We start from the raw sequence: 14,936 nt of genomic DNA, 5'->3' as shown, positions 1-14,936 counted from the left end.
TATTTTGTACTACATGAGCTGGGAATTGGGGTTAGTTGTCACACTTCTTATTTTTCATTGTAGGTTCATTTTAAATTATTTCTATAAGCATATAAATAGCTATTTAACTGTTTTATATTAAATGTAATATATATAAACTAAATATGCACACGGCTCGCTCATATTCACTTTGCTGTTGTGTCACTGTCTATCCAAAAGGGGTCGCTACAAATACACGAATCTAAAAAAAAAAAAAAAAAAAATTCTTTAACGCCTCTGTACAGTAGAAAGGTTACGACTAACATACACATTAGCTACTCATGTAGGCTATGTTTCTAGATTAAAACTAAATAAACTTATCGTGCATTTATATGACATCCCGGTATACACCCAAATTTACTTTACAACTGTTTATTCTTTACTTTTCTGGTTACAGGCAACTCAGAAGCAAACCTGGAATATCATTATTAGGATGACATATATTCAAACCACAGCAATAGAGGACTACAATGACATCTATCTCCATTTATTAACATGCCATAAAAAGTTTCACATTTCAAATAGCTACAATTCACAAACCTAATCTCTGATTAAGGTGCTTGGCCCCCCACAACTGTTGTATGCAGATATTAAACACAGACCACGTTACATTTAAGATAGCTATGAGAAACAGGTCACATTCATAAGGTGTCTAACAACATTTAGACATTTTTTCTACACACATTCTATTGTGCATAAAATATTATAAAAAAGAATAATAAATCATAAATTGTTGCAGAAATATATCAATTTAAAATGTTACAATGTAAAGTTAGCCAAGGATGTAAAAAGTAAAAACTGGATCTATCTGGAATTGGGAACTCCTGCACAATACAACATTATTAATTCTGTACATGCCCTAATAAATAACTTTAATATTCGTTAAAATGTATGAATTTAATATAGAAACTAATAGGGCAGCCCTACTAGTTTCTATACTAAATTTATACATTTTAACGAATATTAAAGTTATTAACTAATACCGGATACTTTTTTCAGGTTTTTTTACATTGATTTTGGGGGAAATTTTGTGGAATGGATTTTAACATGGTAAAATGGAATTGAAGGCATAATCAATTTAGTATTTAATAAACAAACACAAAATTGGCAAGGAAATACGAAGAAATTTATAAATGATGGGCATTCCAATTCTGAAGAAACCATGCAGCCCTGAAGATCCCTGAAATGTCACGGTGTCAGCGAATAAGATGTCTCTGTTTCCCTTTAAGCAAGAGAATCACCTTTACCACGTGATGGGGGGTGTTCATGTGGGCGGGGCTTTTTTTGACCATGAACATGCCGGAGGTTTTTTTGTGAGGGTCGAGTGAAGCAGGATGTCAAAGACCGTGAGCTGCAGTCACAGGCTCCATCCTGGCAAAGAGATGGAAAAGAGTAAGGAGATATGCTCAGCTCAGCATTCTAACAAATCATGTGAAATTAAGACAAAGACTGCAAAATAGTTATAATGTAGATTTTCACTATTTAGTAAAAAAGAGTTCCAATTGTTTGTATGTGATTTTTGATTTGCATTGTTTGTATATCTGATTGTATGTGTGCCATATACTGTATTATGTATATATCTTTGTAAATTACACATGTGAACAACTAATCTGACTCATGAATACATACTGTAACATACCCACAAAATGACTTGCAGTTTATTAAAGGAGTCAGGTGTGAACTCAATAACAGCTCTGAACGATTTACTGACGGATCAAGTCTGATTCAGTCAGCAATTTCGTGAATCTTTTTGACTGACATGCTAAAAGAGAAGACTGATTCATAAGAATATTTTTTTTTGTGACCAAACCGCATATGGACACAGAATGTTTACCAGAGTGACTAGATTTCAAATTAATGACACACATTTTTATTTTTGCTTTTGCAACCAGTCACAGTTTGGAGCCTTGATATATTACTCTCTTAACATCAAACCTTTAATTTATTTTTTTCATATTTTTGAATGGATTCAATTTTGCTACTAACCTCCAAGCCCTTGTTCTTGCTGATTGAACCCCTGTTGATTTGGCGCTGAGTTTGGGTCTGGCTCTGGCTCTCCTCTTTTGGGCTTTGTTTCATAAATCTGCGGTTCACAATCTTTGTGATGCTGTCATTTCTGACTAGCGGCACCGTTGTTAAACGAGACGGGGGGTGCTCGGATTTCTTTGAACCTATCAGACCGATGTGATCCTTACGAGCTGCTGGCGCTTTCTCCATCTCCGGGTTGGTCTTCTCTCCTCGACCACACACATTGTGCAGAAACTCATGGACCAGACCGTACTTGTGAACGCCTACATTTTTACGACCGCCAGGTTTATTGCTGGCCTGCACTGATACTGAACTCGGCCTGCTAGATGTCGAAGCACGTTGCGGCAGAGCCCACAAACCACGTTCCTTCACTCCATAATCCAGCCTGGGGGAGGCGCTCAGAGATGAGGAGGATGTAGTGAAAGAGGATGAGGGGGATGTGGAAGAGGAAGACTTTGAAGAAAACGGAGAAGATGTGGAGTGTCTGCGTTGTATTTTCGGTGAGTTGGTGTGAGGCTGAATCCGATCTGCTGGACCAGGTACCCTTTCCAGTGACACTGACATCTGCGGGGTTCTTGCAGATACAAATGAGGTCACTCGGGGCGACCAGTGCTTTGCAGCATAAAGACTTCGAGGACCATTGGTTTGTAGCCCAACTGTGGTCACCTGTGGTTGGGATTGAGTTTGCGTTCCTATACTTACAACACTCACCATACTGCTCCCAAAATCCTTTGCTCTTTTCCTCTCCAGAGGGCTGGATTGGGAGGTTTGCAGCACACTGGCTGTAATTTCCTTCATGTCATCACTCAGGTTGGCTGAGACGTCCAAGTTATTGAAAGCCAAGCATGAAGGGGATGCCATACTGGAGGTCTGAAGACTAGAAGAGGATATAGAACTGGTGACAGCGATTGAATCTCTCTCCATCAAACTTTGACAGTCAAATGGTAGGCTACCCAGCCAGTTTTCATAAGCAGTGACCCAGTCTTGGTTTACAAGCCCACAGGAAACGGCATTGAAATGTGGTTGCTGGCTCTCCTCAAGCTCTTTCTCCTCTGCTGCTATCAGAGAGCTCATTTGGATCCTTTTTGCTGATGGTGGGCTGTAATATATACGAATGCTGGATCTCTCTGGAGCAGTGTGGCTTCTCTGGGTCAGCTCCTGGTTTAGGTTCAGACCAGGGAGATTGGGAGGCATGATAGGAGAGTCCCAAGTCTTGCAGGGGTCTTCTCTGTCCAGAAGGGCAGCTTCTCGACTGATATACTTCCAGTTCTTGTTGGGTTTTGCAATGCCAGTTTTAAGAGGCATCCTGTTGAAAAAGCAAACTCTGTTAAGGAATTCAGTCAGATAGCTTGAGTTCAAACTATGTGCAAACAAATGAATCGAGCTGACCTCTCCATTTTTCCATCTTTTTTCATCATCTTGCAACTGGGGGACTGAAAATGCATCAGAAAGATTATTATTTGTGCATGAATAATTAAATGTTTAATTTGAATATATATTAAATATCATATATTAAATATCAACAAATACTTCTCTACATCAAGAATGAAATGTAACAACATAGGAACTTAGGATAAAAATAAATAATAAAAGAAATAAAACTGAATCTTAGACTGAACCGTTTTGAGACAGGGAATCGTTCCCATATTAGTCAGGGATGAGTAATTTAAGATACACTGTAATCAAATGTAAAAGCCTGTCTTATTTAGAAAGTGTGTCAGAGAGATAGTTAGGGATTAAAAAAAAAAACAGCAAGAAAATTGGACCGGAAAAAAATAAAAAATTGGCAAAATTCCTTTGCACTCCAATCCAGGCTTTACTTAACCCTTTTAAAAGCCTCTCACTGTCTACATTCCACATTTGTTATTAGCATCCATGATAATGAACAGGACTTTTTGTTTAAAGGGAAAAACAAATCTGCTGTCAACCTGGAGGACAACAATACCATTTAAAGATCCATTATGCATTTGCTCCTCTGAACATTGCTTCCTCATTCCTCTTTCGCCTCTATCCCTCGACACTGCACAATGTTACCCCCTGTTCACTGTAAAGGAAAGTTAACTCCTTATTTGAACTTCAACTGAGCCTCGATAAGTCTTTCTGTGGTCACTGTGGTTTGGCTAAGACCTTTTTAGTGTCAGAAGCTGTGATTGAAGCTGATGTCTGCACTCCGCCTCCTGTCCTGCAGTCCCAAAAAGGGATTAGCCTAAATTCAGTTGCCACGCACAGGACTTTATCATATCTCTGATCTCTGTTGCTCTAGTAGGACTGTAAAACAAATTATTTTAATAATGATAGCTCAGACTTCAGATAGCACAGAGCATGAACTACTTTTCAAAAGTGTGGAGTCTGTAAGATATTTAAATGTTTAAATGTCTCTTATGTTCATCAAGGCTGTATTTATTTGATTATTTACAATAAAAAAGTTTTCTATTTGAATATTTTTTTAAATGTAATTTATTCCTGTGATGGCAAAGCTGAATTATTTTCAGCAGCCATTACTCCTGTCTTCAGAGTCATATGATCCTTCAGAAATCATTCTAATATGCTGATTTGAACTTTTTTATTATTATTATTATGACAGTTGAAAATGGTTGTGCAGCATAATATTATTTGTGGAAAAATGCTGAATAAAAATATAAATTTCTTTTTAAAAAAATTTACTGACAACAAACCTTTGAGCGGTCACACAAAAATGACCAAAAAAGACCTAAATAGTGGAAATAGGTAAATATAAAAATTAACATAATAAAAAAATATCAATAAGGTCCAATTCAAACACTAGTTAACACATTAGATATCATGAATTAACTTCTACATAACATGCTAATTTACATATACTATACTAATTTTAACATTTTAAGTTAAATAAATTAATATTAGATCATTAGAATTTTGAACAAACACAAATTTGTTAATAAATACATTTATTTATTTAGTCTAGTAAGTCTAGTAAGACCTGTTTTAATGGTTGACCTTTGACGGTTGAAACCATGTCAAAGTTCCACAATGCACAGAATATGTAAATAATAGTTTCAGTGTATTACACTAATTTTTGCTCTGACCTGCATTTTTCTATTTTGCTTAGCTGTCTTCGACTCTTCGCACTCTAGATGTGCGTGGTTAAGGTGTTCTAGCAGTTCCTGCCACTCAGAGCTCCAATTGCTTTCACGGACCTTCAGCTGTCTTGTCAGGTCCATCACTGCAGTGTAGGACTCTGCTAACAGGTGCTGAAGCTTCTCAACGTGGTCCTTCTGCAAAGCCACATTCAGTTCTGATGGACCCTTTACTCCTGCTTTCCCAGCTGAACCGTCCGGCTATTAACAAACACAAACAGCTAGGATGACATTTCATAAAGCTTTTTTAATTTCCTCCATTAGTCCCTACAGGCACAAGAATGAAGAAAGAAGAGGAGATGACATGAGAACCAGGCATCAGGTTCACTGATACTCTCTGAAGGGAATTTAAACTGATCTTCTAGTTCTCACCCTGCTTATGAGGCTCTTGAGCTCTGCACACTCCACAGCCCATGCTGCTTTGGCATTTGCAAACTGCTGGTTGACAAACTGGGCTGCCCTGTGCTGCTCCCAAAGTTCAGAGAACAGATCTGACAGTGCTGTCCTGAGGTCTGAAAGCAGGGCACTGCTCACCTGAGAGAGGAGCACACATTGATGAACGTATACTTGGCATCAGGAACGGAACCAGACAAACTTCAAATAAGCAACAGGTCAAGTAACAATGCTGTTGGGCAACTATCCTCAAAGAGCAGGCATGTTCAACTATAGTATATTATGAAAAAGGCCCATTTTTGAATTACATTCTTTCAGGCTGAATTTAATGCAGAATGAAAACCTTTTGGTAGTCATGTTGAAACACTTATTTCTACCACAGCAATCCTCATTCTTTTTCATACCTGACTGTTGCACTTCTCTTGAAGATAATACTTGCATGCTTTTGACTTTGTGTCCTTTAGTAGATGAAGATCATTCTGACAATACATCTGAAATTGAAAAAACAAACAAAACAAAACCTATATGACTGGTTGTTTCGGAGTTAAACTTTACACCATTTTAACATTTATTGTGTGAAATTATTTATATTATTATTTTAACGAAACGTCACACTGAAGAATTTTGCCACTAATAAAGCTTTTTCTAAAGTAAGTAAAATAAGCAATCACTTAAGCAATCTGTTAAAAAATATAGAATCACAGAAAAAGCATTTCAGAATTATATAAATACAGAATATTTTATTGTGCATCATTTTCAATCTTACTCTCATTTTCTTAGATTATATCTCTCTCTCTCTATAGAAACTCAAATTATGCAAAGGGTGTGAAAAATTTTATGTAACTGTGCCTATTTTCCACCACATATATGATGAGATTGGAAAGATGCATGCATACATACCATTGAACATTGTTAGTGGGCAAACTGAATAAATGAAAAGTGTGTTTTAGGAATTCAAAGAGCCAAAAAGTGCCCAAAGTTGACAAAACACCCAACTACACTATATACATATACATATATGCTTTTGGCAGGCATTCTTATTTTGCATTCAATGTACTCGTGCACATTAATTTATTTACAGGTTCTTGCTTTCTCTGAGAATAGAACCCATGACCTTGCCATTGCTAGTGCTATGTTTAAACAACAGGAAAGCATACAGTATATTGTTATTTCAACTGCAAATAAAAATTCTTAAAAAATTTCAACCATCTTGATCGATAAAGATGTGTGACAGCAGTAGCAAATGTTGTCGCCCAATTTACCTCAAACAGGTTCTTTCCATCAGCTGTGGGTCTCTCTCCCTGCCTCCACTGCTGGATGAACCATTGGAGCTGCAGAGTGAGCAGCACTAAGCTGTCCTGGTTACACCCACTTCCAACATTTCCTTCACATGGACATTCTTGTCTTGCTTGATTCTTTATGTCATCTTTTATTTCACTTAAATCTTTGCCAAAATGTAACATATTCTTCTCTGTAACAGGCCCAAGGCACTCTGAAGTGGAGTTTGAGAGCACCTCCAATTTTTCTACAAGAGCACGCAGTTGGGCTTGTGACACCTCTAGTCCATTGGTCAAGGGATTCAACATTGGGTCCAAAATCCATTGATGAGGATCTACTGCAGTTTTGCTTAGGTAGGGAGCACCAGGAGGAGTTTTGTGTGTACATGTAGGTGAGAGGCCATTTTTTGCTGGGGTTGTCAGAAGCTGTATAGTCGATCTGACAAGCAGTGCCTGGTCATGGATGGCAAGAAGACTCTCTAGATCTTTTACACCAAATGTGCAGTCTGACTTACATTGAGCTTGTCTGTCTTCCTCTTTAGTCTCTTCAGAAAGCTCCTGTTCTCCACCAATCGGCCCTTCTCTGTGCATGTGGCTGATAGAAGAGTTCTCCACATGATCTTCCTCTACATGCATCTGGTTCTCCTGCATATTATTGTGGGTAGTCACTGCATCTGCATTCTCTGTCCCATCCAGATCTCTGTGCATCTCCACCTGTTCCCTAGTTTGGAGAGGCAATGCTAATTCTTCACTGGTCCCCTTCATCATCTCCTCTTCTTCCAGGCTTCCTCCTCCCCGTTCACGCAGTTCACTCATCTCTGCCCGCAACCCACGGTTCTCCACCTCTAGTTCCACTATTCGACGACTCAGCAACGTGGCTTCCTCCTCCACCAGCCGCAAGTGAACTTTGACCTCTGCTTCTCGGGTGTGGGCAGAGTTAGTGGCACCCGCCGCAGCCTGTGTTTCATCCACCTCACCATAAAGCAGACGGTATTTGGCGAGCTCCTCTCGCATCACCTCGCTCTCCAGGGCCATTTTTGTTAGCTTCTTGCACATGAGCGCAGACTCCTCTTTGGCAAAGTGGAGCTGGCATTTCAAATCAGCGCTGTCATCCTGCAGAGGTGTGTTAAAATAGTTGGCATATATCAAAAACGTTTACTAAAAACACAGCAAGGCTACTTTGGCTATGACCACTAAGAAGTGAATTGGGAATGCATTTTAAAACTCAATTCCTGAGTTTGAACTGAGGTAGCAAACAGGATGCAGAATTGTAATATGACTGTAGTGAAATTAACTGAAATGGAGAGAAATTCTTATAAGCGTAATTTTAAGTAGAAAAGATTGTCTATACAAACTTTGGACTTTAGTATGACAAACCATTGTTTAAAAGTTTTTAATAAATACAAATGTTTTAACAGTGTTTTTTATATCACTCCATTTCCCAGTGTTGAATTTTTTTGAATTCCAATTTCGTATATTCCTCTTTCTGTCATTCCATATCAACTTCCCATGGTGTGGACAATTCATCTGCAATTCTAATGCATGAATTGAAAATACATTTCTTAATTCTGAGTTTTGCACAACTTTAGTGAAATTAACTGAAATGGAGAGAAATTCTTATAAGAGTAATTTTAAGTAGACACAAATTAATTAGACTAGTGTAACTCCCAACTCACCTGTGGTGAGAGCTTCTTTTCGCTCTTGTTGGATGTTGATCTCAAACTTCGTCTCTTTAGAGAATTCTGTGGATGCACCATATCCATAATTAGTCTAAAGACATTTCAGCCACTTATACAACACAGCTTACCATGTATAGGTTTGTTGATGCAATTTGTCCCCTAAGATGATGTCCTCCTATGGGCATAAATGTTCATTTGAGTTATATTAATCAGAGTTGCTATTTTCCATCATACCGATGTCCAATGCATTCCAATTCCCAATGAAATGTGTGACTGTAAGGAAAGCATGCACCTAATAAACACACTCAATCATGTTCGTGTAGTGAGATGTCAAGAACTCCAACTCCATTTCTACACCAAACATCCATATTGCTCCAAGTATGTCAAAAATGCTGGCTAGAGTCAGTCTATTTGTCTGCTGCTTTGTCTGAGAGGCTCAAACCCTTAAAAGTACAAAGAGCAGAGGAGGAGCATGTACTGTAGACTTCACATTATCTTCTTTAAATGTTAAAAATAACCTCATCGAGTCAATCCAAACTGTCATAACTTAAGCATAACACCAAAATAAATGCCTTTAACAGAAAGTGTTTTGAAATTATAAATCAGTAATTTCTCTTGTGGATCAAGACTGCAAAAAGATTTTTGACTCTAATGGGATAAGTAAAAAGTGTTTGTATGGAGATCATCATGTTTCAGGTAGTGTCAGGCTCACATGATAATCTGGTTGTAGCTGATTTGTTCTGCTGGTCAGGATCAGGAATGGGCAGCAGCTGTCTGAGCTGATCTGCTGGGATCCACTTCTAAGCACTGAATCCTGGATTAAACTGAATGCGTGCCATTATTAAAGACCTACAGGCTTTCATTGCCAATAAATTTTTTGCTGCATTATGTTGGTATAATGGTGGCGGCCTATATTTTTTATTATTGTGAGAAGGTGAAAGCAAAAAGCATGCCTTCTTGTTAGTATTTTTAGCATGTATCTGGTTATTGAACATCATAAGACCCAAGAGTTGGACAAGGATCTCCCTTTAAGGTGTATTTCTAAGTGGTTTCTTTCTCACTCTCTCTTCAACCTTTCAATTGCCCCATTTTTCTGTCTTCTCCCCCTCACCGCATCCAGAAGTGAGAATGACAGCTGCGGTTTGAATTCAGACCCTTAGTTCATTCTATGCCCTACCCAAGCAGTCAGCTGTCATACAGTTGGGGTAAAGGTCAGATTGTAATCCTAACGGCATCATGAAACTAAGGAGTCTAAGCAACAAACAAGTACTGTTTTAAAGTGATATAGGGCATAAACGATATATATGTACATACTACCATTCAAAGGTTTAGGGTTAATAAGGTTTTTTTTTTTTTTTTTTAATTAATAATTTTACCCAGCAAGGATGCATTAAATTGATCAAAAGTGATAGTAAAGACATTTATAATGTTAAAATTATTTCCATTTCAAATAAATGCTATTCTTTTGAACTTTCTATTCATCAAATAATCCTGAAAATTTTATCTTGTTTTACACAAAAATATTAGATCAACTACTGTTGACTTTAAAAAAATACACTTTTTTTTGAGCACTTAAATCAGCATATCAGAATCATTTTTGTAGGATCATGTGACACTGAAGACTTGAGTAATGGATGCTAAAAATTCAGCTTTGCCATCACAGGAATAAATAACATTTTAAAATATATTAACATAGAACAGTTATTTGAAATTGTAATAATATTTCACAATATTACTGTTTTTACTATTCAGTAAATGCAGCCTTGTTGAGCATACTATTTACAACTATATACAATCGTTAAACTTTTGAACAATAGATTGTGTGTATGTACTGTATATATATATATATAGCGATGGCTTTGTGGTCATACCACCTGTGATTTGTCCATCTCAGCTTGCAGGACCTGCTTTGCCACTTCCAGATCCTGCAGCCGTTCACGTAACTCCTCATTTTCCCATTCCAGCCGTGAATTTTTCTTTTGAATGGCCTCAAGTTCACTGTGTAGGCGAAGGGACACGCTTTTTGCCACCTGGGGACAAAATATTCATTTAAAGTCAAAATACACTGCAAACCATTTGTCCATGCTAACTATCCACAAAAATGTTGATGTTAATACGATAATTATCTCATGTCATTTCACTCTCTTGGGGAATACTATTAAAAACAAGAAGCACTATTTAAAGAAAATAATGTTATAGGGAGCATTGCAAAATGAGGATTAAGTTACCATGTTTCAGCTGTGGTTTGTGACATTGAGGATGTGAGGAAGTAAGGTGGTTAGTTAATTGTATGGTTTCAATATGGGTCAACTGTCCTATGATCTCCCTCCTTTGTTATCCTTTGCAAAGCACTCATCCTCTTGTTGCTCAAGGGGTTGCTAACAATTGTGAAAAATGTCAAGGGAAAACGGTTAGAGTGCATGTGATTATACCACAGCATTCAGCACATGACTCTGTGCTTTTCTTTTTTATAGCGCAGGGCGATTATTATCAGCACTGAGTTCCAGGAGCAACGCCACAAACTCATATTTCTCTGTGAAAGAAAATGAATGATGGAAATGTGGAGTAAAGCAGAGTTTGAAAAGATGCTGTTAGATATCAGATTGCAGGACAGTCCCATGGGGGTTGCTGAAGACTGAATAACTTGACAGAGTGCTAGTGAGGACTCTGAGCAGCGATGGACACACACTGGCCCAGTTTGTGAAAGAAGGGTATCTATTTCTCTCACATGCCTTTAAAATAGACTGGTCATGGACATGCCCACAACACACACCAGCAGCTGTGCTTGGACACTGTGGCTATATAGTCCTTGACACATATACTGTACACATGTAAACACACACACTCTTTCATTCAACCTTAATTCTTCGGTAATACTTCACATTGTGTTTCTACGAAATACAATTTCACACTTAATTCAGCAAAGACAAAACATTCGGAAGAAACCTGAGGAATTTGCTTTGCATAGTCTGGAAGCAGATTTCAAAAGAAAACAGCCATTTTATATGTGCAGCCCTGCTGTGTAGATTTTTAATTTGTAACATTCCTACAGAACGCTCTGTTGCTGATTGGCTAAGTTCCAACCAAAAAATGCATATGCTGTGAGTGGCCCACCACAAACTGAGCTACACCAATTGTCTGCCAAAGAGAAAACCAAGGGGTTTTCTCCTCATTTTACTACTGGGCCACTTCCAAAAATAAAATCACTCCCTATACACGCCAAACTATAAAACAAAATTATATTTCAGCTCTCACTAAACCCTTAGTACCATGATTTGGGTCAAAACCACAGTGGAAGGATTACACAATCCATCTGAGTGCATGCTGATTCATAAAAACAGAGTTTTGACTCATTTGGTGACTTACTATTCAACATTTAATTGGCACTAAGCACTAGCCTAAGCAATTTAGATAAACATCCTGTTCCAATGAATGCCATGGATGGCATCCAAAATCCTAACAGTGGTTTTCCTGTACACACACCACTGTAGCTTAACTGAACCCAAATCATGAGGGAAACATCTATTTAATTACACCCTGAATGTCAGTGATTGCTCTTTATGCTTTATGTGACCTCATACAAGGACTTTCTCAGAAACACACTCAACACCAACAAATTATGACTGTTAGCAGCACATCCTCACCCTAATATCATGCTCAAGTGTCCTGATAAGCTCCCCGTCCACTTGTCCCGTCTGGGCTACACGCAGGCTGCGTCTCTCTGCTTTCCTAAGTCGGTACTGCAGGATGCGACAGGCCTTGTTGGCCTGTTCCAGCTGCTGTCGGAGTTCCTGCAGCTGGTAAACATCCTCCTCCATGTACATGTCCCTCATCTCCAGCATCTCTGAGCGGAGTTCCTCCATTTCATCCTAAGAATGCAGTCAAAGATGGTGTACGTAAACATCAACTTCACAGAACTGAATTATACTGTATGTGGCAGGATTACAGCCACCGTAACTGTCTTAAAAAGAAACTTTTTGAACATGAAAACATGAGATATATGAATGCATTTTACTTTAGTTGAAAGCATTTGTTTGTTGGTGTGTACAAAGGGTGTTTCCTATATCACTATCAATGTCAGTCTTCAACCAGCTCGTCCGTGACAGCACTGCACTGGCCTTATGTGTCGAGTGCCAGCATGCTGTGCACATTAACCCACACAACTAGCGGCACGTGCCAAGAATGATGCACTGCCCTTATTGGATGCATTGGTGGCACCTCTGTTGACTTCTTGATTTCTGCTGAGACACCTTTCACTTAATCACAGTAAAGCTTGTCTCGTTCTCACTGTGAACCCGTACATCTATTGCATGTCAGAGACAATGAGGGATGACACGAGCCAATTAGTGAAAGTACTGTATAATCTTCTAAGAAGAGAGTAAATCTTACAGTATAAGGCACATCACGTGCAATTTATTTTGACTGTTAAAATATGTATTATACATGTAGCAGACAACGTGGGATTGTTTTAATTTAATTTTACATTAAGTACATTGTCCATCACATCATACGACATGGTTTATGCCATGTTAGCTGATAATAATCTGAGGCTTTATAATCATAATCCATCAAAACAGGTTGCATTTAGTACTCTCCTACTTTATCTAACATTATCTACTTAAAACAGACTCTCACAAATAATAAAAAGCAATTATACAGCAATACATCGTTTTGGTAATTGAATTCAGACATCTTTTAAAAACTACAATGTTTCAGAAGAGCATTTTTATTTGGTGGGTTTTTCATATGCACTCATTGAGATCAGTCAGATGCTTGATCATGCCTACTATGATGATGTTCATAATGACAAAAGACCCTTATGGCAATTATAAATGACTTACATATTTAAAGAGCAAATTTGAAATGTGTCCCACTTTACCTGAACTCTCCCAAATTCCCACCATGCAAGAAATGATTGTTTGCAATTAATTAACAATCAAATAAATTAATTAAGCCTTATAGATTAATCAACAAATCTAACCTTTAAATATTCATTTTCCGATTTTAGGTCGTCAATCTCTCTCAGTAGATCCTCATGCATCCCATCAGCAAAGTCTCCAGTCAGATCCGAAAATGCCACAGACGCGCTCAAGTTCAAGTGACTGTCCAGAGAAACGTAGGACCTCTGGTCTCCAGGAGAGATGCTTCCCTCTCCGAAGCCAAAACCTGGAGACGGGGTGGCATTATTAATCAGACCCTCTTCTTCTCTGTGTTCTGATATTTGCTCCGCTGAATCGTCCATCATCTCTTCGTTGGGACCTCTGTGACAGACCTCAACACACTGGGCATCAGTGGACTGCTTATGCTCCTCAGATGCGACCGAGATCTCAGAGCTGCTGTCCGTGGAAGACAGTTTCCCGGTAGCGCAGCCAGAGTCCTTACTCAGGTCTTCAGACGTGATGCTTCCATCCGACAGCTTTCTCCTCCCGGATGATTTACTGCGATTGCTATCGGAGCGTTTTCTCGACTCGGGTTTCATCTCTTTTTTCCCTGTGTGGATGTTTGGCTTGACAGATGCAACACGCTTTGGTTTCTTCGAGTGAAGCTCTTTGGCTTTGCTCTGTGAGGCTGCAGGGATGATTTTAGACCAAGCGTCCGCCTGAGCTTGTTTTGACGTCATGTGTTGCACATGATGCCGGTGGATTTGTCTTGTGGGCTGCTGGCTGCTCGCGTCTCCGCAGGCTTTTTCCTGCCCTTGCCGTCCATGATGGGATGAGCGTGCATTTGACTCAGGATTTCCCTCAAATTTTGTCTTTGTCATTGTTGGCGTTTAAAGATGATAATTTCCTCTCAATTCACCCTACATTGTTTTGACAAACAAAAACTAGGCTACTAATGGCAGTAATGAGATGAATGAGTAGAATCCTCTCAAGAGTTTGTGTGAGATGAGATAAAGTAGTGTTTGAGTGAATAACTGTACTGTGTGTGGCCATGTGCTTTAAAAACTCGGAAATCTCCGCCCCAAAAACAGCAGCTTTACTCTCTCTCTCTCTCTCTTTTTCTCACCCTGAGTCACAGATAACTCAGCTTTACTGGCATTATAACGAACAGCTATAATAGTGCCAACCAATGGTTTACTAGCATACAATTTTAGTTTTTTTCCCCCAAACACCCATGCATATTTTTTAAATATTAATTTAGTAATCGGGTATTTGTTCTTATTTATTAATTAATATGATGGCCTATTATTAACACACTTATGACTGAAATCGGTAACAGTGCCTGTATTATTCACTCATAAAATCTAATAAGTTCTTTGATTCATAGCTAAGTCTCTTTTCTAAATAAAGGTCTACATTGGTTTCAAAAAGAAGAGAGTTTATCAAAGCTCACTCACTCTTCTCAAATGACACGGAGCTGAAAGTATTATAACATATTGCTCCGCTGACATCTAGTGGCTTCAAATGAAACTAAAGGAAATATCT

The 14,936-nt window shown here is 38.4% G+C and overlaps 1 protein-coding gene across 2 annotated transcripts; it reads right to left on the bottom strand.

Annotated features, from left to right (window-relative positions):
- Positions 1–373: 373 nt before the first annotated feature.
- LOC109111170 (protein SOGA1-like) lies at positions 374–14,486 on the bottom strand. Of its 2 annotated transcripts, none has more exons than XM_042713400.1 (11): positions 13,493–14,486; positions 12,156–12,380; positions 10,386–10,541; positions 8,509–8,574; positions 6,818–7,945; positions 5,960–6,046; positions 5,535–5,696; positions 5,112–5,363; positions 3,436–3,479; positions 2,005–3,352; positions 374–1,389 (listed from the first exon to the last, which is right to left on the bottom strand). In XM_042713400.1, exons 1-11 carry the CDS (start codon positions 14,270–14,272, stop codon positions 1,243–1,245), a joined length of 4,395 nt encoding a protein of 1,464 aa, XP_042569334.1. In that variant the 5' UTR covers positions 14,273–14,486; the 3' UTR covers positions 374–1,242. The 2 variants fall into 2 exon arrangements, with proteins under 2 accessions (XP_042569334.1, XP_042569335.1); XM_042713401.1 differs by having other exon boundaries at positions 5,223–5,363.
- Positions 14,487–14,936: the final 450 nt, after the last annotated feature.

Source organism: Cyprinus carpio, chromosome A23 (assembly GCF_018340385.1).
Source record: "Cyprinus carpio isolate SPL01 chromosome A23, ASM1834038v1, whole genome shotgun sequence".
NCBI classification, from domain to species: Eukaryota; Metazoa; Chordata; class Actinopteri; order Cypriniformes; family Cyprinidae; genus Cyprinus; species Cyprinus carpio.
This window is presented reverse-complemented; position numbering and strand designations above follow the sequence as displayed.